This window comes from Carassius auratus, unplaced genomic scaffold (genome assembly GCF_003368295.1).
Source record: "Carassius auratus strain Wakin unplaced genomic scaffold, ASM336829v1 scaf_tig00015289, whole genome shotgun sequence".
NCBI lineage: Eukaryota > Metazoa > Chordata > Actinopteri > Cypriniformes > Cyprinidae > Carassius > Carassius auratus.
Genome location: NW_020524576.1, coordinates 204044 through 227430, shown reverse-complemented (window position 1 = coordinate 227430; position 23387 = coordinate 204044). Strand labels below are relative to the sequence as shown.

Sequence of the window (23387 nt, the reverse complement as noted above, 5' to 3'; positions counted from 1 at the left end):
AAAAATATCGGTAGCCTACTAAAAATCATGGATTTACTCCCAGAACAATTTAAAACAGAAAACAATAGGCCTTGAAAAGCTAACAGGCCATTACTCATTTAGCTGGATAGCCAGAGTACTATGAATGAGTATTTTACTCTAATATTGTGTGTCCTGCTGATTTATGAGAACCTCTGCTCTCCCCCATCTCATTCTTGCTAATGAAGCCCAATCATCTGAACCACTTCCACAGAGAATGAATCTTCTACAGTACTATTGTTTTACTGTTCTCTGACAGATCCATGCAAGTTTTGTGTGTGTTACTAATTTAAAGGGCAACATTCAGAGAGGAATTTTTCCAGAACATGATTTATAATAATTAGAATTACAATCTGGCTATTTTGTCATGAGCTGTACAAAACTGATTAGTTTAACCTTCCGAGAAGTAATTTTTGAGATCCCGCAAGGTCATCTCTCATCCTCAATCAATCAATCACCTTTATTTATATAGTGCTTTAAACAAAATACATTGCGTCAAAGCACTGAACAACATTCATTTGGAAAACAGTGTCTCAACAATGCAAAATGATAGTTAAAGGCAGTTCATCATTGAATTCAGTTATGTCATCTCTGTTCAGTTGAAATAGTGTCTGTCCTCTCTGCTAATTCCTCGTCTTGGACATGTATTATACATCAGATTGTGCAGCTTGTTGAGGAAAGGTGCTATTACTTTTCGAAGCAATTATACGGTTTTCTCCTGGTGGGTGAGGAAGAATTAATCGCACAGACTTTGAAGGAAGAACCTGAGCCATATTTTGTCCAGAATATCATAAAGACAACAACATGTATATTTTCAGCTACTGAGAACACCCTAGCAATCACATAGCAACGCACTAACAACCACTCAGAACACCTTAGTAACCATCTAGAAGACCCCTTGCATTGTTTTGCATGGTAGGCATAACATTTCCTATAGAAAGTACAATAAAGTTGTCTTTTAGAGCACCCCTTTGCTTTACTTTGTAGTAGGGAAGTACTGTATGCAATGTTGGATGCAGCCCATAACTTATTATTAAGCAGTTCTTCACTACTGACAATTGACCTTTGCACACAAAACTTTGCTAATGTGAGTGCATCTTTAGATTGTCAACATTACAGTCATTGCTCACCACTGTCTTCATATATCAGCGCTGCAGTCTGTGGATAAAGTGGCATTATTTAGCTAAAAACTTGTGCGCTGACACATTACTGATTATGCTGGCTTAATTTACAGTCTCTACTTTCCTGGAAATGTTACATCGCCAGTTCTGTAGCTCACTCATTGTGACTGTACCTTCTGGCACAATGATGCTCTTTACCCCTGCTGCGGGTGGAGCTGTATTTGGCATGTTGGAGTCACTGCACAGCAGCTAATGAGACTACACAAGCTGTCCTCCATTAACTGAAAGCATCTCACTGCAGACTGCCACAAACATACATGTGCGTGTGTTTGTATGAGTGACGCACAAGGGCCGCTGTTTGCCTTGATGTGTCCAACTGCATTCACACTAATATGAAACCAACACTCATGACAGTAAATTCAGTTTTCTGTGCAAAATTAAGACGGATGTTTTGAATGCACCCACTTTAACATGCACGTTTATTAATAATAGTTCTACAGTTTCTTATCTTTGTCTCTGGATGGGTGGTAATCCATCATCCCAAACAGCCTGTAATCTTCCTCAAATTTCTCATCTTGAAATGCAGGTCTGGTACAGGCAGAGGTAGAAAGCTTTTCTTCTGTCTAGAAGGTGAAAATGTGCAGCAGATCCCTGCTGTTGTTCTAGGGAAAGGTGCAATTTTTGTGAATTATAGTAGAATGTGAACAGAGTCCTGGAGATCAGAGATTTAGATTTAGCCTATATATATAAAGTTTGTTGTAAGTTTTTCTCTTTTTTCCCCTTTTTTATGACAGACATATAAACACATTCATTGAAAAAAAAATCTATTCATGAAAGAATCCAGAAAGAAAAATGTATCACTATTGTTTTACAAAAATATTAAGCATCACAATGGTTTTGAAGGACAGTTGAAAATGAAATATTTGCTGGATTTGTGGCTTGTTTACCTTTAAGTGAGCTAATACGCTGCAGATTGAAAAACACACAGCTGACATCAAGAGAGAAAATCCAGCATGGCTTTTGATCTGAACTACTTTAGGGGAAGGAGGGACTCTAAGACACTCAACCACGCCCACTCTAGAGTCCCAGCCAATGAGAGCAGGTCTGGAGGAGAGCGTGTGTGAGAGAGAGAGCGGAGACGAGGTGGTAGAGTGGCAGTATTTGCTTCTGTGTAGGGAGCGGTCAGTCTCTCACGCTGCAGTCTGCGAGCATCCTCAAGAGTGAGAATCTCTTTTTATTCTCTCTTTCATTCATTCTTTCTTTTTTCCTTTATTCCATCCTGTCTTCCAGCCCCCTCACCTTTTCAGCTTCTCTGCTGTTGCTGATTTTTTCTGTTTAAGTGAGAGTGTATTTGCAAGCACACGTGTGTTTGTGAGTGTTTATTACATGTACTGGGGGGTCTGTAGCATTCAGTTTGGTTTAGTCGAGGTTATATTTATGTTATACTTTAGAAAAGTACAATTTATGTTGAAACTGTGCATGATATTGTTATCTTGGTATTGTGTTTCCTTCAGTGACAAGTTCCCTCTTGAATAGTTCTCAATGTATGAACTTTTTTCAATCTTTATTTAGAAAAGAATGTCAAATATTTCTAATGATGCTCCCAAAAAACATCTCCTAAAGGTTTGTGTGCTCAGCCGTCTTTTATTTTATTTTTGTTGTAATTTTTTTCACGTGAGTGGATTTGTTCGGGATGAGTGCGTTGCTCACTGCGGGATTGTTTTGGGTTCTCCTCCGTCTGAGCTTTGCACCACTCTGAGACTTTTGAATCTGTTTCTCTCTCTTTCTTTTTTATTCTGCCTTTTTGTCTGGAGAAGTAACATCTACTTTTTATTCTTTTCAAATTAATTGAGGCCATTAGAGAAAGAGGTAAAGCTTAGTTTCCAGAGGTGGGAGTGAATTGAATAGCGCCTGTATATTTCATTTCGAGGAAATGTGGATATATTTGAGTCAGGTCTTTTTCATGCTTTTACTGAACATTTCTGATTGAATTATCATCATAATTGTCCTTGATCTTCCTCTCTCAGCCTGCAGCCTAATGAAAAATGTTCTTTTCATTTGACCTTTGAGTTCCTGCAAGGACAGACGGGGCTCTCAAATCAGCCTTATTGCATGTAGACCCTTTGATGACCCTCATCAGAAGCTGCTCAAACCATCTAGTTGATGAGTGGTTTCGTTATCTGCATAAGATATTTTTAGACCAATTAAATGTGTTAAAGGAAAATGAAAGAAACTAAATAAAAGACAACCAGAAAAGGATCCAAATGAGCTGTAACATGTTACTCAGGTGTGGTAGGTGCTCTATTGGGGCTGCTCTGCTTGTTGGGGTGGTCTAATGGTGTTCTGGCTGGGCTTTGGGGCATTTCTGAGTGCTCAGGTTCAGCACACAGTCTGTGTGTGTGTGTGTGTGTGTGTGTACACTGGTCAGCATCCACAGCAGATCTAGTTCTCTGCTGAAACGGGGCTGAGGTGTGCAGCACCCTCAACAAACTGCCATGCCATGCACTCGATTGCATGCTGAAAGAGCATGAGTCCTGTTTGAGGAGGGCAAATCTGTGTTTTAAAACTCACGAGTGTCTGTGCTTTACCATCCTGACATATACAACAATATTACACAACAATTAACAAAAGAAAGCCAGTAAAACAAATATTATTGAAGTATGTTTTACAGTAAAATACTATTTTCATATCTTCAAAATTTGAACATGATTTAATGCACTGTTATTTTCTGTTGTTTTGTAAGTAATTCTGAAATCTTTCAGTGAAAGTTGTTTCTACACCAATTCTTTTTTAGTGGGGTTGGTAAGTTTTTGTTTTAATGCTTTTGAAAGTCTGTTATGCTCATGGGAATCAATAATATAATTGTCAAATATTGTGAGACATAATTACAATTTAAAATAAGTTTTTTTTATTTTAATATATTAAAAAATTTGATATATTCCTGTAATGGAATATAAGTCATTATATTAAGCTAATTTGGTGATCAAAAACATCTTTATTATTATTATTAATTTTGAAAACAGTGGTTTTTACACCAACAACAAAAAACTTTTGGGCAGGTCTGTTTTATGAATCAGATGTAGTTAAAACTATCATCATATTTTTTAAGTTATATTGGATCTTATTATAGATATGAAATGTAATCTTTGATTTTAACCAGGGTGCACATAAATTTAGATTTATTTTATTTATTTTTTTTTGGGGAGGGGGCGTAAAAGGCTTATGGCTTGAACCCCGCTAAAGGAGGTTGTAATAAAGCACAACAATAGGGGTTCTTATAAAGTCCATATACTAAGTAATGGATAATATACATTTAGCTGGTTATTATCTTGCAGAATGATGAATATTTGAATCCTTTAGGAAACTCTGGAGATTCAGTGTCAGCCTGCATATAACAAAGAGACAGAAGTGGGATGTTATCGGATATCATACATTTGCACCACAGTAGATACATAATATGACTTTACCATCTCTCTCTCTCCTAATCTTTCTTAGACATTTCCTGTATTGATTGTGTGACCTTGTGCTAGAAGTCAGCATACAACAGTTACTGTAGATTATATCGATCGGAGCTGTCATCTCGCACACTAAGACTCTACAACATCACACACCCAAGAGATTGTTTTATTAATTCCTTGGTTTCAGACTGTTTGTTTGCATGTGCTCTGTTCTTTTCTAGTGATTTTAGGGATGCCGTTGCAAAGCTTGATGTTTGATTTTGGGGGTGGAGGGGCTTGTGTTGCATTATGTTTACACTTGCTTGGTTGTGTTTGTGCTTACAGAATACGGGCGTTTCGAGGCCAAGATTCATGACTTACGAGAGCAGATGATGAACCACAGCATGAGTTCTGGATCGGGATCCCTCAGAACCAATCAAAAACGCTCACTTTATGTCAGGTAGACCTCATTCATTTAAACATAAATTCACACACACTAACACAAAACTGCAAGAATTAATATCTTTTTATTTGTATGTTTTTTTCAGTAAATTATCCCTCCCCTCAAAACAAAAAGCTTCAGACTTACACTAATGACAATTTCCTTCTCTTTTTTAAGGAAAAACTTTAACTTTAGTGTGACTAAAGTTAAAACTAGCAAAAAGTTATGCTTTAACCCCCCCAAAAAAAAGAAAATGATATGTGATAAATATCACTGTGGTCTCTCTGGACGAGGATACTTGTTTCTAGCCTGGAGCAAAATGTTTGTTGGACACATAACCACACATACACATACTTCAGGGGTCTGTGTGTGAACCTGCAGGGTATCTGAGTGAGTGAGTCAAAATTCATCAGTCCACTTCGCCTTTCTTACACACACACACACACACACACAGACATACATACACACACAGAGGAGCACATTCTGTCTTATGTGTGCGCACTAATCCTAGATCAGCCAGAATTGGGGATCATACTGTTTTACATGACATTTAGAAGGGCTATTGATATTTAAAATCAGTAGTAAACTGGCAACAGTGATCCATTATAAGATGCTCCAAGAAACCTCTTTATTCACCTGCTCTCTGTTCTTAAGTCAACATGAAACCAATTTTATTTCACAGTGTGACATATATATCCACAATATATATATATATATATATATATATATATATATATATATATATATATATATATATATATACTAAAGATATAAGTAATCTTAATGTTTTGTAATAAGAAAATATTATATCTATTTAATATATATGTATAATATTTATTTATCATGTAAAAATATTTAAAATTATTCCTTTTTTGTTAAGAACAAGCCAAAATGATAATAGTTTGAGCCCATTTCCAGAGGTTACTAAATATTTGTAAATATTTTCAAGAAATTGTGAAGATAAAGAGTTAAATCATAAGACCTATGTAATACATTGTAGCCACCAGGTTCATTTCAAACATCCCATGCAACTGCACTGTTTGGCTGCTACTCTGCACAGTCGTTGTGACTCTCCCAGATATGTTTCACAATGCAGTCAACAGAACAGAGATTAGTTCCTCATTAGCTGGTAGCGACATGCAGCTGTAGATTTCAGAGTTGGCTTTGTAATTATGTGTTAGGTGGAAAATTTCAGCAGAACCAGTGCACCTGTGGAGATCCATTGTGATAAATAGCCCTTCTGTCAGCAATTATACATACACACACCTCCTCTCCTCATGATGTAAAGCATGCACTGCTCCCACGGCATTAAAAGAGGCTCAATATCTTTTCCCCAGCTGCAGTCTAATGCCGCAGGCCCCCTCTGTGGGTGCTAGATAATTGTACTGTGCCGTAGCCAGTCCGAAGAGCTGGCCGGTTTTTGCAGAACACGGATGCTGGGAAAAGCCGAGACACTGAGACATTTATGTTCTGCAGAACACATCAGCACAGATCAGCTCACTAAAGTCACATTTATTTTGTGTGTGTGATTTTACTAATGCTTAACTAATGGGTCATATTATGAGGAAAATACTTTATCTTATATTCTCCTAATATTTATTTTAACATGTTTTTTAATAAGCCAAGCTAAATTGCCCATTAACATGAACACCCTAGATACCTCATAGAACATGTTAAAAACTACACAGAAACATGCAGGTGGTGTCTTTTAACTTGGACATGTAAGCAATCATTCAGAACACAATATGTGCTGCCACATTGAAGGTTGGCTCTTTAGAGTCTGGCCAGTAAGCGAGCCCCTTGATGGCAACTACTGAAATAAGCACCTCTCACATTTTCTTAGCAAATTGTAAAAATGTAGTAATCACATAAAATCTTCCGTTGCTGTAATCTACAGTATGTAATGTATCATTCTTGCAAATGTCAGCTTGGGTTGTGTCATTTCACTAGCCCCGGCTCTTATCGCTATGAGGCCACTGATCTACACATACAGACTCCACTCCATTTTACTCTCAGAGGGCTTTTAAACATCACATTTCTCTGTAACATGTAAAAGCACCACATTACCTGCACCTTTACCCGCACTCTGACACTTTCTTCTAGTTTGCATGTTTTAGATGTAATGCATTTTTTCCCTTTCGCCATGCTGATGGCTTCAGCTTTTATCTTATTGCTTAGCAAATACTACACCCTTTTTTCTTTTTCAAGGACTGATGCAGCCCTCACTCCTAAAAAATTATGTTACAGACATTTGCTGTAGTGTAAAAATGCTGTCTATGAGGTTCATCGCCCATGGATGTACCATTTTCTGCTGAGCATTGTATATTACTCACATACTGCACCTGTACTGTTTCTCTTGCTGTTAGACAGAGATCCAGCCCTGCAGCTCTACTGCAAGATCCACACAATAAATCACTAGGAAAAGAAAAAAAATGATTCAGGGGGGCATTCACTAAACAGTTTTAGGTGCAGTATTATAATGTAAAAACCTGCACTAAGCCAGATTCAAAACTGTTAGATCTATAAAAAGTTAAAAATCTATAAATAAAATTTAAAGATAAATTAAATATAAAATAATAGCTAATTCAAAATATGAATAAATACTATAATAGAATATAAAAGATGCTAAAACAGTACTGACCTGAACTTGCATTATCCACATGAGCACCATGTGGTTCTTGGTTCTTTCATCAGGTAATTTATCAGCTTTATCAATTTATCAGTAATTTGATCAGCTGAATGGTTTACAGACAAGAATATGTTTTATTTATTTTTATAAGGGCATATAATGGCTGCAGAGGGGAGAGCGCATTATTCATATGTCATATGACAGTACATTTTGAGTTTTTGTCAGCAGGTTGCACTTCCACATGATGTTGTTTTGGAAGAGTCTTGAGAAGCATCACTGTTATAATGATGCCATGGAGGAATGAATTCACTCAAATATGCTGAGAACCTGCCAGCGTACAAACATATAAAAATATTATTTATCTCCACTGTACTGTATGTGGCTTGCAGTTTCCATAACAACCTTGACGTCTTTATTGGACGCTGAGAGGGAGCATGTGCTTTTTTCCCTAGGCATGTGTTCCAATGTGTATGTGTGTGAGTGTAAGTGTGCGTGTTTTATCCTTTAATTATAGGAAATTTAATGAGGAGATTAATGACAACACTTTATTTGTGTATAGTGTAGATCAGTGGTTCTCAATTCCAGTCCTTGCGAGACATTTTGCATTTCTCTCTTTGTTAACACACCTGATTCAGATAATCAGTTCATTAGAAGTGAGCTCCGTGCATGAACTTCAATGCACTTTGAATGGAACATAAACGTTCGCTTCGAACTGGAGTCATGGCGGAATATCCTGTGATGTCCACTTCGCAAGGCACTTAAGTTCGAAAAGAACCAACTTTTGATAAGAGAAACATACAAAATGTGCAGAGCAGGGGGGCACGAGGACTGGAATTGAGAACTGCTGGTGTAGATGATTGGTTTTTGCACTCAATATGGTTTGTAACAGATCCGTAATGGTGACTTAGCGCCATTACACTGTATATTATTGCCTGCTTTATAAATAATGATGCACTGTAGTGACCCAAACAGACACATTTGCACCATCACTTCACTAGATTAGAGCATTTTGTCCAAAAATACAACTTGCTTGCATGCTTGTGAAATTAAATCTGTGAGAATCAATGTTCCATTTATTAGAGCAACAAATGTGCCAGCCATTATGTGCAGCCCATTTTGTCATGCAGGTATCTGTTCACAGCAGTGCAGTATGGGTAGCGTGTGTATCTTTTCATTGATTTCATCCTTGGGATGATATTGATCACCTACACAATATGCAGAAAAATTATGCTTTTAAAAAATATATTTTTTTATTTTTTTTGTTCCCCGAACTCACACTTTTATTCAGAAGAGCCTCTTATGTGAGAGCTTTTATCCTGGTAGTATCCTGGTGCTGTTTAGTTTGTGGTGTCATTGCAGCATTTTAGGAACAGCTTGTTCTAAAATGATAAATGCTTTAATAGATGCCTGTTTTTGTTGTTGATGTTGTTTTTTGTTATCAGACATCCACTTATTTTTTGTGTTCACATTTACATCAAGGGGTCAAAGTTTGGTTTACTTTGGCTTAGTAACCCTCTGATTGCCATTCACAATTCATTTTGAAGTATCATTTTTGTAAGCCTTTGCCGTTAGGAGGTGGGTATCATTCAGTGTGGCTTCTTTGTTTTCACCCAAACACAATAAGAAATTGTATAGACATTAGAGAGAAACATGAAATGTAATAACCCAAGTCTGCATTGAAGCATTTTGGCTAGGCTTGCAGTGACTAAATGTACCTGGAGGAACGGGCTTAATGAGCATTGTTGCTGTTATCTCTTGTATTGTGTACTCAGTAGGTCTATAGGAGACCGTGGCAGCCTGTCTGTTTTTTTTTTGTTTTTTTTTTTGTGTGTGTGTGTGTGTGCAGATGCTTCTTAGCTATAGTGCTTCTTTTGACTAGTGAAAACAGCATGGCTGTATATCTGTAAAAAGTGTTTTTGCAGGCACAGTTTGAGAACATAATAAAAAGTACAAAAATATTACTTCTCCTGCTTATTTTTGAAGAGCACACTAAATTCATTGGGTGGCTCCATTCCACATGCACCCACCCCTCAGACAGTGTTTTCATCTGGCCTTCGAGTCTACATCATCAGTATAAAATCTGCTCTTAAAATAGAGTGTTTGTGTCTCTTTCTAAGCATGAGTACATGAATCACGGTTATTTTTGAAATGGTAGCCTGTTTCTCTGGATAGTGCTCCTCCATATGAGGATGAATGAGAGGTTTCTTCTGTCACTGCATAGTAATTCATCCACTTCAGATGGCAGGAGTGCATAGTAAACTGTGATCTCCTTTGAAATGGCTTTGCATTTCTGATCTCATTTGTGCTTCTCTCTAACTGGTTTTCTATTATGTGAAGGAGCTGAGATTTCTCATTCAAAATGATTTGAAATGTATCATATACTTTGAGGTATGCAGCATCTGAGAAAAAGACCTGGTTCCCATGTTTACAGACTGTCAATCAGAGGTCTCTTATTCTCACCAATGCTGCATTTATTTGATCCAAAATACTGTAATAAAGGAATATTGTGAAATATTATGACAAATTAGAAAGTAATTTTTTCCTGTGATGATAAAGCTGAATTTTCAGCAGTCTTCAGTATCACACGATACTTCAGAAATCATTCTGATAGGCTGAGTTGCTGCTTCAGAAATATAAATTTTTGTTATAAATGCTGTTTTTTTGCAGAAACCATGATGCTTTTTTGGGATTCTTTAATGAATAGAAAGTTCATTGAAATTTTTTTTTTTTTGTAAACGTGTTATCAAAAGTCTTTACTGTCACTTTTGATCAATCTAATGCATCCTTTTGAAAAAAATAAAATAAATAAATTAATAAAAAAAAAATTCCTACCAGCCCCAGAGTTTTGAATGTATGCATATTTTTGTAATATTGTGTCTGTCACAGTATATGTTTACCTTACAGCAGAGAGGAGACAGGAAATAAGTAGATAGGGCAGAAGTTCTCTGAATTTATTAATTGTTTAACTGCTTCATTTTTTAAAACAGACCACAGAATGGCGCTCTAGTTGTATCCCACAGATATATTAATTTAATATGATGTACCCTCCCTCCCCAAGCTTGGCAAGAAAAGTGATGGCAACTGCTTATAGATTCCCGAGGCTAGAACAAATCATTCAGTTGTTGTTTTAATCCATTATATCCCAACATCATTATATACAAACACACACACACACACACAGTGCAACTCTATAATATGTGCTGATTGTGGCTGGTGGCACGTATTGTACCTTTTACAGCTGTATCTGCACATTTCACACATGCTGCTTTAGAATGAGTCAGCCATTACTGCCAATTCAAGACCGTTTTAGTGACAGGCGGATGCAAAATGTTGCATGAATGTGTCAGCTCTGTAAAACTGATGTTGTGTGTGTGCCTCTCTGCAGGGCTCTGTTTGACTATGAGAGGGCAAAGGATAGTGGGCTGCCCAGCCAGGGTCTCAGTTTCCGATATGGAGACATCCTCCATGTTATCAATGCATCTGATGATGAATGGTGGCAAGCCAGGAGAGTGACGCCCGAAGGGGACAGTGAGGAGATGGGCGTCATCCCCAGCAAGAGGAGGTGAGTTTCGTGCTGAATCAGCTACATGACTAAACACATTTGACCAGTGGAGATTAATTACCACCTTTTTTCCAATTAGTAATTTGATAATCACAATCCACATCCAGTCTTACTTTTTAGATTAAAAATACAAATAAATATCATTAATATGCTAAGTGATCAAATTAATCTCAATGAATTGAATATATCAATATTTACTTAGCACAGCCACCTAAATTATTGAAATTAATTATTAAAAAACATAACATGAGTGCTTCCCTTTTTTAAGGAGTGATATTTTTACTGTTTTTTTATATAGTTAATTGTACTAAATTTACATGTGACAGCCCTAGTTCTAATCATCACCCTACTGCCCTATATTTAAGTTGGCTCTTTAAAGAGAACACACAGTGGAAAACTGATATGAAAGAGTTGAATACAGCATATGAATAATAAGCAGCAAAAATGGGTCATTCATTAATATTAACCTATCATATTCTTGTCTATTATTTCCTTTGTATTTACATAAAAATTAAAGCAGAACATGACTGTTTGATTTGATATATCAGGAAAAAATGGTTATGTAAAACAAAATCGTTTAAGGTTATAGGTACACATACTGTGTAAAAGTTTGGGTATTGTAATCATTTTTAATAATTTTTAATGAAAGAAGTCTTAAGTTCACCAAGGCTTCATTTAATTTTATATTATAGGAAAAACACAATAATATTCTGAATTACTACAATTTAAAATAGCAGTTTTATATTTAAATCTATTTTAAGGTGTTAATTATTCCTGTGATAGCAAAGTCTCCAGTGTCTCCAGTGTCACATCATCCTTCAGAAATCATTCCAATATGCTGTTTTGGTGCTTGAGAAACCTGTGGTAAACCAGCACAAAAAGAAAGCTTGTGCTGCCCAATATTTTTGTGGAAACCGTACATTTGTCTGGAACATTTCACTGACTTTGTCTCTATTACTGCGGCAGGGTGGAGAGAAAAGAGAGAGCCCGTCTGAAGACGGTTAAATTCAACGCAAAACCCGGTAGCCTCGATTCTAAAGGGGTAAGTGTTGCATTTGTTGAGTGATGGTCTTTAAAATGGTTTTATCAGTGCCAACATCCGAAATTCTGTTCGCCCCAGTTTTCATTTATAAGCAAGAAGGGCCCAGTTATTTAATGACAGTTTAGACACAGTTCACCAGCAGCCCCTGTTGTGTCTCTTCACTCATCTAGTGTAATCTAACTAGTCTCTCTCTTTCCTTTTTTTCAGTCTGTCCAGTTTAGTTTCTGTCGTGCCATCATCTTAAATGTATTTCCCCTTTTCAAGTTGTGCTGGTGGGTCATTGAGTCAGTCAGAGTGAAAGTGTGTGTGTGTGGGACTTTGTCCTTCTGCCGCAGTGTGACAAAGTGAGCTCTCAACATCAGTGCAGCAACGCAGGCAGCTCACGGAAATAGCCCAAATATTACATTTCTACATAAATGTGTCTCCTATAGCGTCCTTTGCGGAATCAGTATGGTAAGGTCGTCTGTAGTAAATATTTCTCGTTTGTGCATGAGAGGTGAACTCAATTAAACTGAAGGATGTGGGGTGTATTTTTAGTTCGGGACACAACCGCAGCGCCGTTCAGGTTTTTAGCCTTGTGATTCCCACTAGTATCCATAGCAACATTGCAGCCAGACCTGCAAATTTCAGTTTCTTTCTTGTCTCGTTTCTATTTCTTTTTTTCTCTCTCTCCGTCTTTTGAAGATGGGAGAGGAGTGGGGGTGTTGGCACTGATGGTTTACTTGACGATTTGTTGTGTGGTTTTGTCTTTGTGTTAAGATGAACCAGCTTGTGTATGTATCATTTCTGGTTTATGATTCATAGGATTTCACTGTTGATTGAAAATGCATTGATTAAGAATGTTTATGTGCCTTATAATAGAAAGGATTAGCATAGTGATGAATATTTTCTTTTGTCACTATCAGGGGTACAATTGGTTTCAATCGTACACTGTGCTGAAAAAAAAATAGTCAAAGATACACACAAAAGCACACAAAATTATATATTTATTTTGCCAAACATATATCTTTTAATCTATTAAAGAATTGTCTGGGTTATATTTCACCCCAAAATCATGAGAAAAAAAAATAATGTTCTTGTTAAAAGAAAATTTAAGCCTATTTTTAAAACCATTTCAGTTCTTGGTAATTAAGCACAATAATCATGATATTCATTATTGTAAAGTAAAAAAAAAAAAGAAATCACATTCTCATTACTTTATCACATTATGTCTGGACACATTTATTTTATTAAAGCATTAATTAAATTCAGTAAAAAATAAATAAATAAATGAAAATAAATTATAATGATGTTTCATACTTTAGATCTTTAAAACTATACGATTTGTAATAAATTTCTAATAATTTTACATCATTTTTCCTTTTAATTTTGGGGTAAAAGAAGATTTGTACATATTCTAGATGGGTCTCACCATCACAAATTGTAATTTATCAGGAAAATTACATTCATATCAGACAGCATATCAACCTCAGGTTCACCAAATCAGCTAGAAGATCACATCAGTCATATATGTTACCTCATTTATTTTTGTTGCATTTCATAGCCATTTTTAAAAACAATTCACCTTCAGAACATCATAATAATTATACACACAAGCAGCACAAATTTGGCCTCTTTGGTCAGCATGCCACCCTCTCAGGACTGTCCTGCATGCGTGGTATTTTAATAGGAGTCTTTTTTTTTTTTTTTTCCCATTTGCCTCTGCATGGCACTAAAATCAACTTCAGTTGGTTTTTTGTTTATCATTGTTTACCTCCCTTGTATGTTCCTTCCAATTGAACATGTTTTAATTTGAATACATTTGAGCTGTCTGAAAACAGCTCAGGTGCTGTGATGTCATGGACAGCAGGGTTTGGACCAAAGATCACCTTTACAGGATCATCCAAGCACTTTAAGTTCCAGCTAAAAATAATGTAATTAGTTCAGTACAAATAAAAGCGTATTTAATATGTGTTAATTACTTATTCGATTTAGGTGCATGATCCTGCCAATAAGAAACAATTGGATGTTTGGTTGTCTCCTAGCTGTTGTCCCTCACGTCCAGCTCCGGTCGTTGTGTTGTTTTTGTCAGCATGATTGTGACAGCGTTTAGAGCCCCCTGTTTGCACCATGCTCTCTCTCCGCACAGTCATTCAGTGAAAAACGTAGAAAGAACTTCATCTTTTCACGCAAGTTCCCTTTCTACAAGAACAAGGACGCAGACGAGCAAGACGGCAGTGACTCAGAACGTAAGTAGCCACAAACACACGTGCACTCTCACACGCAGGTGCATAAAAACACCACACGCTCACACAAACGCATCCTCGGGGTGAATTGAAAGGTCTAGGTGTGTAGGTAGCTCCAGGAAGCCCATGCCCTCCTTCTTCTTCTGGCATTACTGCCCGCCCCACCAACAACCTCACTGTCTCTCTCTTCCTCTGTCTCTCTGTCTCCCATCCTCTCTCATTCTCTCTCTCCACCCCCCCCTCGCCTCTCTGATCGGCTGTGTGGTGTAGGACATCTCTGGAATAGGGGAGGACGGGTACGGAGCAAAGACACTGAGTAAGTGTGTTAAAGAATGGACCCAGTAACCCTCTCCCAAGCACATATGTAACATTTCAGTTCAGATTTTTTTTCTTTTTTGTTGCGTCATCCTAGCTGTCTCAAACAACCACAGGCCTGTCTGCATGTCAGAAAACTTATGTATGTTTGTCCACAGGTTGTAATGTTTTAGGGATTCCTGCTATTTTATCCTTAGGTTTATGTGGTAGCTAAAATGTTGCATGAACATAATGTGTCAGTAGTTGTCAAATTATTTTTGTTAGTTTGTATGTCGAAAATGTGGTGCTATTCTCTATGTAAGCTTGTTTCTTAAAAATCAAATCAAATCAAAAAGGTAATTGCAACTTTTTATCTTACAGTTCAGACCTTTTTGTGCAATTCTTTGTTTATATCTAATAATTCAGACTTTTTTTGCAATCAGAGAAACATTCTGAGAAAAAAATACATTTTGTCAATAAATAAATAAATAAGATTATGCTTATCAAAAGATTTATAAGTACGTATTATGAAGTTCTCCTAATGGAAATCTAGGTTACATTCTAGTCTTTTTGTGTGTGTCTTCTGATGTCTCTGCAGTGCTGTGCCAAATGTTGTCTTGTGTTTTTAACAATGTATTTTTATGTTCTCATCAGGAGCATTTAGCCAACACAATTAATAAAATATGGTTTTAAAAAACAAAAGCTGATATATATGATCAGAAGAGAGGATATTTCTTTTAGGTTGAGTGTTTATCTCTCTTCCCTTAGTACTGGGTCCCTAATTTAATCTCCTGTGTCTAATTTTATTTTATTCTTTAAACTCAAGTCTAATTTTATCAACCAAATACAACCAATTTCGATTGTAAAAGTTTATAGAACACATAAAACAACACTTCTATAAGAAAAAGTTACTGAGTAACCTGATGACTTCAGCTCAGTTTGTTGGAGATAAAGTATCATAGTCCATCTCCAAAGCGTTAGCTGTCAGGTTTTGTAGTCATCTTGAGAGTGGCAGGTTTTCAGACTATGTGTGAATTCAGAAGTCTCTGGATGAGCTTGTCACTTTGGACATATTAGGTTTTTCCATGTAATGGTCATTATGGCATGTTGCTGTTCTAGACAGCCATTGTCAACATAATGAAAAATGTCTTGTTTGTTTTCCCCTGTCTGTAAACAGGATTTGTGGCTTTTATTTAATTTGTTTTTGAAATGGACGAAAAAATGCATTGATCAGAAATTATATGTGCCGTCAGAAAGAATCATTTAAAGTTTGTTTGCTTTAACATGCAGAAAGATACAAGTTTTGCCACTGATGGCAGTTTTAAGTTTAAACATTTAAGAGTTACAATTCAGCAAACATTTCATTGATATGAATATATGTACACTATTATTTGGGGAAAGTACTTTTTTTAATGAAGGAAGCAAGGAGCCATTATATTGATTAAAGGTTACAGTAAATACATTTATTTCATATAAGTGCTACTTTTGTGAATTTTATATTCACCTGAGAATGCATGAACTATTTAGCACTGTTAATAAGTAGTGTTTCTTGAGCACCAAATCAGAATGCTGAAAGAATATTTGACAATGAAGACTGGAGTAATGGCTGCTGTAAATTCAGCTTTGCCATATCAGGAATAAATTAAAAGTTATTTCAAATTGTGTTCAAATACTATTTTTACTGTTTTTTTGATTATAATAAATGCAACCTTGATGAGCATAAGATACTTTTCTTTTTTCTTCTTTTTTTTTAAGTCACCATGTCTTTCATGTGATATTAGTAGAAGCATAATTCTTAAGTTCAGGCTCTTATAGCTGAGAGTCAGAGGGCCAATGTCACTGTCCAGTCTTACAAAATGATGTATGATCTGTCTCCACCACAAACTCCAGGCATTGCTCAAACCCACATAACCTTGTTTAAAGTCTTCACAGATGCTGTCCCCTCAACTTGGCTTCTGTTTAATGCACAGAAGTTATTTTGCAGAATTCTAAAGAATATACAGCTCAAGCTTTGTTCAAAGTGAGCTGCCTTGCTGATTATTACCTACACAGGCAGCTGCCTTCTCAGAGAGCCATTACTGATTTGGAACACTCTACATAACCAGCTATGTGAGACTCAACTTGCAATAATATATTCAGTTGAGTCTGGTGCTAACAATAGAGCTCCACTCTATAAAATTTGCATGTTCAGATATTAGGTAAAATAATAATTTTTAACTCAAAATTTTATAAGTGTTGAATAAAATGTTTAATTATAGTCAACATTTTTCTCATCGCATCTGCTTGAATGGGATCAGTAATGTAAACATGCAGTGTTGCCATTAGAATTTGGCCAAACATGAAATATTTGGAGGCAAAATATTTGTAACATATTTTGATGCCTCAATATTATGCTTCTGTGGGCAGTTCATTAGGTTGCCAAACAGAGCTTCAAAATGTGCTTTGTGTTTGTAAGGCTTTAAATGGACATAATCCTTTGTGTTTATGGCAATACTACACAAGAGGCCATCTAGCATTTCCACAGCACTTAAATTGTTTTCTGTAAGAGTGGAGCACTACACAGAAGCTGATTTATGTGTGATTCATTCTCTATAGTTTAATATTACCACTGCCAATGAGAACAATGAAGCTCTAGCTCAGAATAACACTCGATCCTATCTGGGATTGAATCGATGGATAATAACCATATTGTGTTCCTGCGGCAGCCTCCTCCTGTTCGTTCCAGGTCTAAAAATAAACTCCTCTGGCTCTCTAAGTCCCTGTGTGCGCAGACCACCTCACAACTAGCGTCACATTGGACCTGGGTTTCCATAATTGGACTATTATATTCAATTAGTATTGCCACTTTCTGAAACTTCAGTCTCATCTGCGATTAAATTGCTTTTCTGTTGTCCATCATCGCCTTTCCACTGATACCTTTAATCTCCCAAATGAGCGCTAACTCAATTTTGTCACACTTTTTTTATTTTTCTCTTTTTTTAATATAAATGTCCTTGTCAACAAGCACGTGATGACATTACATGCTCAGTAACTCATTTACACTTCCACTTGAGCTGTGCTCTGAGATGAGAGACCTTGGTGAAGGGCGCACCAAATGTGGCCATGCTGATCACCGGCGTTCTGCAAAAAGCAAGCGGAGTCCTCTCATTACCACCCTCCCCACTGAGTATGTTATTCTGTTCTGTTTCCAGGGAGTCAAGAGGAACTGATCCTCTCATATGAGCCCGTCATCAGACAAGAGAGTAAGTGCCTCTCCACTGTCTCTCATTCTTGAACTGTATGACGTTCACAGTAAGTGTAAATAGATTACGTGATTGGTGTTCGATTTGAAACCCGAGATTTTCTGTGCCTGTATTATCTGTTTGAACAGTTAATTACGCTAGACCAGTAATAATCTTGGGGCCCATGAAGGATAGAATCAACGATGACCTCATTTCCGAGTTCCCGGACAAGTTTGGATCATGTGTGCCACGTAAGTACCCTACAGAGATCATGCGGTTCCTGCCCAGGTGGTTAAATTATTAGATAAACTAAACTATCAATGGATATTTCATTAATTATTTATTATTATATCTTTAGTATGCACAGATACTAACCTTCAGTAGAGGCTGACTCAACCGATATCTTAAAAGAGCCCAACTGAGCAATATTGTACTGTGTTATTCTCACTTGGGCCATCATGGATATCAATTGGAGTGTTAGAAAAACCTCTGGCCAAGGTAGTTTGTAATTAAATCCAGTAGTCTTGGGTTTTTAAGCCTTTGTGCTGATAGCAGTTCTGGTGGGGTTCATCAAAATGAAATGGTAAGGTGAGTGGCCTGACCATAAGAGTCCGTGGTGTTCCCTACTGTCCCAGTGTGCTTAAATCCAGTTCCTAAAAACTAATTTCATTGTGCTGTGATACAACTTCAAGGTCTGCTGATTAACAAACTTCAACTAAGTCACTAGTGATGTTTTCAGAAGTTACAAGTGGTCTAAAGAGTAATTACATATAAATAAAAAACATGAAAAGCATTTAGAGCAAACCTTGAAGGTATCCCTTCGTAATCCACAAATTGTAACATTTCCTTTGTTTTCTATTTGTCCTTCCCTTGTTTATTGGGAAAGAGCTTTGTTGGCTTGTGCTACATATATTAGTCAAAATATTAAAATATTGACAAAACTATGTAGGTCTTCATCTCAGAATAAAAATCCCATGTCATTCTGAGAGTTTGCTGATGAGTGCCACAGAGCTCTTTCATGTTTTACATCTTAAACAGTTTATTTATTGTTTGTTTTTCAGTTTTCCAGACTTTTATTAAACCGTTTTTGTTTGTTCATAATTTAAAAAAGCGGCTAACAGTTCTGATCAAGAAGGTAAGTGAGAATATTAGTCTGCAGTGAGCAAGATTATAAGTAGAAAGTGTAATAGTTATTCCCTGTAGTATACAATTCATCTAGTCAGTGGGATCTATGGGTATTTCTGCTTAGAAATCTCCATCTCTTAATATGTCACCCTGAAAGGTAGACATATAATAGTTCATTTGTAATTGAAAGTAGACTTTCCCTCCGTCCTCTGACAACTTAAGGTATTTCTTATTGACGTGTATGTTAATAATAATGATGATGATTTCTATGTATTGTAGAACAGAGTACCCAAGTGTACCAAAAACTAAAGCTTGGATTTCTTTTTTACTAATTTCAGATACTACCAGATCAAAGCGAGATTATGAAGTGGATGGGAGAGATTATCACTTTGTGTCCTCGCGAGAGCAGATGGAGAAAGACATCCAAGAGCACAAGTTCATCGAGGCTGGACAGTACAATGAAAATCTGTATGGAACCAGTGTACAATCTGTCAAATACGTGGCTGAGAGGGTCAGTAGTTTTATAACCACAGCATTACTATTTATACATTAATGTTTATATTCTATTAGCGCTTTGAAATTCCATTGTGAATGAAATAATGTAAATAAGCTTTCCTTGCCTAAAATAAATTTCACAATTTGGGTTGCCTAGCCAGTTTAGCATGTTCCAGATGTACAGTACTTGCCAGTAATGTGGTAAAGAGTCAACGTCGATATTTTAGAGGACTTTTCCTTGCTAAACATGTCATAGGCCAACACTTGTCCTTGTGGCCTTGAATGTGTCTTTTATGAATGGCCCCTTACTCTACTGTTCAGCTTCCTAGAATTTAGCAAGAACTTTTTTGCTTTTCTAGGGAAAACACTGCATACTTGACGTGTCTGGGAATGCGATAAAACGACTACAAGTAGCACAACTCTACCCCATTGCCATCTTTATAAAGCCTAGATCCATTGAGTCCTTAATGTAAGTTTACCACACACCTCTATGATGCCATATATGTTCCATAAATAATACAAATTCCTCTGCACTCAGACTCAGGGACTGATACACTTCTAAAATCTGTGCGTTTCAGGGAGATGAATAAGAGGTTGACGGAGGAACAGGCCAAAAAGACGTACGACCGTGCCATGAAACTGGAGCAGGAGTTTGGCGAGTATTTCTCAGGTAACAGAAAAATTTCCTAATCCATCCAGAGGACCTGAGAGGCCCCTTTATGCTTGGAAATCACCTCATTTGCATATTCTGATATTCTCTTGCATATACATTACCTCAGAGGCCAACCCCTGCAGCCTATTACATCCATCATGTTTGACAGCAGAGCCATGTTGCTGATGGTCTCCCCTGAGTGAAACACATCAACTTGCTCTTGAAATTTGCATTACCGTGACCCCTGAGAGGAATATGAAAAAGCATGCAGTGACATTATGATTAATATGAGGGCATTTTGAACACGTTTGACTACTGCTTTTTTTGCTCTGCATCTGCAAGAAAGCTCCTGGAAGAGATTTAAAAAGTCTGTTGCTTTCCTTATAATGTTGCATGCTTAAATAGAATAATTATTTTTCTTAACAGAAAAAATACAAAATATTTTTAAATGAATAGGCATAGGCTACATAATTCTCATTACTTTTTTAGATATTCTGTTGCTGGGTAAATGGCTGTTCTTAAAATGAATGCACAAGAATCCATAGCAATAATGTGGCTGATGGGCCTTTAAGTTAAAAATATCATTATGAAACTGTCATCAGGGTTTCTTACCTCTTGTGGTGCAAAATGACAAAAACTCTTTCTCTTTTCCTTACAGCGCTGGTTCAAGGAGAGACGCTAGAGGACATTTATAGCCAGTGTAAGATGGTGATAGAGGAACAGTCTGGACCTTACATCTGGATTCCCTCAAAAGAAAAACTATAATAAAAAAAAAAACACATTACCCTGGCAGGGACCTTGGACTGGAGAAAAAAAACACACACATAGAAATAATTTGTAATATTATATAAATTATTATTAAGGCAATGTTTATTGTTAACTCTTAAAGTGATTTTTTTTTTCAGTTTGTTTGTTTGTTTTACATTGCATTTTTCACTTTCAATATGAATGTTCCTGAATGTACACCACGAAGTGTTAGAAGCATTTTTAGTCTCAACAAAAAAAGTGAACTCTTTGTTTGTATATTTATTGGTTAGCATTTTAATTTAACAAAGAAAAAGAAAACAAATTTAGCTCCGAGTATTCTTCTTCAAACAATCTTCGGTTGGGATTCTGAACAAAAGGTCAAAGAAGTAGGTCAGATCATCACGGATGATTTCCACACCCCATCACCACCTCCAAGAAGAAAGAAAATCAGGCTTTTCTTCACTTTTCACCCAATCGGTTGGGTTCACACATCTTTCAGACTCATTTCACAAACTCTCTAGCATCTATGCACTCCTGTGGCTAAGAACACGCACATTGATTGTGTTGCTTTTTGTTGTATTATTTTGTTAATTTTGTTTTGTACAGACATCCATTTTGTTGAAAGATTTAGTTCCAATTGTACATTATTTCTATTGGATCCTTTCAGAAAGGTATCTTGTATTTTTAAGATGCTTTAGTTAGTGTAAATGGATAAGGGGATTCAACTAGCTATAGGAAATATGACAGTATATTTTGCTATTTATATTGATAGAGGCCACAACAGCACAGAAAATATTTATGAAGATGGTATATAACTTTGTCTAAAAATCATTTTGGAAAGGAGATTTTACTGGTACTGTTGTATCACATTGTGTCGTCGCTGTTGTGTTGGTGAGAATGAAAGGTAATGACTGCATGTTTCCGACAAGTTCTGGAATCCGCTAATTCTAATCTGACAAGAGTTCTGAAATTCTCGGAAACTCAACTTTAATTGGCTGAGGATTCTACTGAATGTGAATTAGATAACAGGAAGGAGCATGATGTTTGTGAATCATTTGTTGAATAGTTGTTTGGCCTCCCTTGAGCACCCTCTAAAGTGTTTACAGTACCTCAGCTACAGTTTAGAGATAAATGAGGGCCAAAGGGACAAGGTCTGCAAGAGGTCCTGCTCCTCCATAAATGTAGTTGATCATTTTAATTTATTTGTATTTATTTATTTTTTCATTTTGGCATGCTTTACACTTATGAACATGACCTTGGCTTCCTGTCCACACATTCATGCCGCATACTTATGTCATTTGTGCCCTTTCCATGTATAGTTGAGAGATATTCCCCTCCTTTTACATTAATTGTAAAGCTCTCGCCATTTGTTGAAACTACAAATGCCAAAAGCCATTAACTCTGCTCACTTGTTTCAAATGCAGGGGGAATTATTTGTTGCAATATTTATTGGGAGTTGATACAGCACGGTTCTGTGGCAAGAGTCTTTTGACCTACTGGTCACCACTTGCCTTAAAAAAAGGGAAGAGGCTTTTCGGGCTAGATAGACATTTTTTACGCTTTCTTGAAGACTGAGCACTTTTGTATATTTGAGAAAATTATTCACAGATTGTGTTCAACCAGATGGTGGACACAGAGGGGGATTTTCAGAAGAGAGAAACTGAATATCACAGTGAAGCTCTCAATGGTGTAATATGAAATTTATTTGAATCACAATAGATAATGTATATGTTATTATGACAGTGTAAACCATGGATGGCAACAGTGTCTATCAGAATATAAATTGAACATTTTAAATGCTGTGAAATTATTTTTCTCTCCTCTAAATGTGTAGTATTTTTCTCCTTATTCAATGTGATTGTGATTGTTCATCCGCATATCATTTTATAAATTTGGTAATGCACACAATGGATCATGAAAGCATCTCACAGGATTTGGGGTACCCTTTTTGTTAAAAATATTTGCATTTAACTCTCAAATCAAAAGTGAATCTCAAATGATGCTGTAGCTTTAGTGAAAATCAAAACCCTGCAGTTTATACACACTTGAATGAGGGTCTCCGAGCCTTATGGTGCTCATAGTCTGATTCGGTCCATTAATTCCAAGTGAATGTTCAGCTTAGTCAAACGTGCTGAAATGGGGTTGTTTTTGTCTCAGGGTTGCCAGATAGGGCTTAATCACTGATATTAAACCTTCGGATCAGAGTGCATCTGTTTACCACACAAATCTTTTATTCCTGATACCTGAATTGCATTCAGTCTACTCCTTTGTTTTGGAGTGTCTGTGTCCGGTGAGTTCGCTTTGTGATTTATTTATCCCCAAACAAGCGATGCAAATTATTTTCAACACATTGCTTTCTTTTTTTTTTAAATCCCAA

General features: G+C 36.5%; 1 protein-coding gene across 21 annotated transcripts in view; it reads left to right on the top strand.

Annotated features, from left to right (window-relative positions):
* LOC113074652 (disks large homolog 2-like) overlaps window positions 1–23276 on the top strand; it is a 178459-nt gene extending 155183 nt beyond the window's left edge. For 14 of the 21 annotated variants that reach the window (XM_026247485.1, XM_026247487.1, XM_026247492.1 and 11 more), the window contains 10 exons: window positions 4922–5036; window positions 11033–11209; window positions 12176–12251; window positions 14380–14479; window positions 17962–18012; window positions 18141–18242; window positions 19455–19627; window positions 19971–20080; window positions 20190–20281; window positions 20922–23276. In XM_026247485.1, coding sequence (XP_026103270.1) covers window positions 4922–5036; window positions 11033–11209; window positions 12176–12251; window positions 14380–14479; window positions 17962–18012; window positions 18141–18242; window positions 19455–19627; window positions 19971–20080; window positions 20190–20281; window positions 20922–21028 — 1103 coding nt within the window. In that variant the 3' untranslated portion in view covers window positions 21029–23276. Of the gene's footprint in view, window positions 1–2161; window positions 2360–4921; window positions 5037–11032; window positions 11210–12175; window positions 12252–12458; window positions 14329–14379; window positions 14480–14746; window positions 14793–17961; window positions 18013–18140; window positions 18243–19454; window positions 19628–19970; window positions 20081–20189; window positions 20282–20921 lie in introns of those variants that run through there. The other 7 variants (XM_026247486.1, XM_026247483.1, XM_026247498.1 and 4 more) reach the window with 6 other exon arrangements.
* The last annotated feature ends 111 nt before the right edge of the window (window positions 23277–23387 follow it).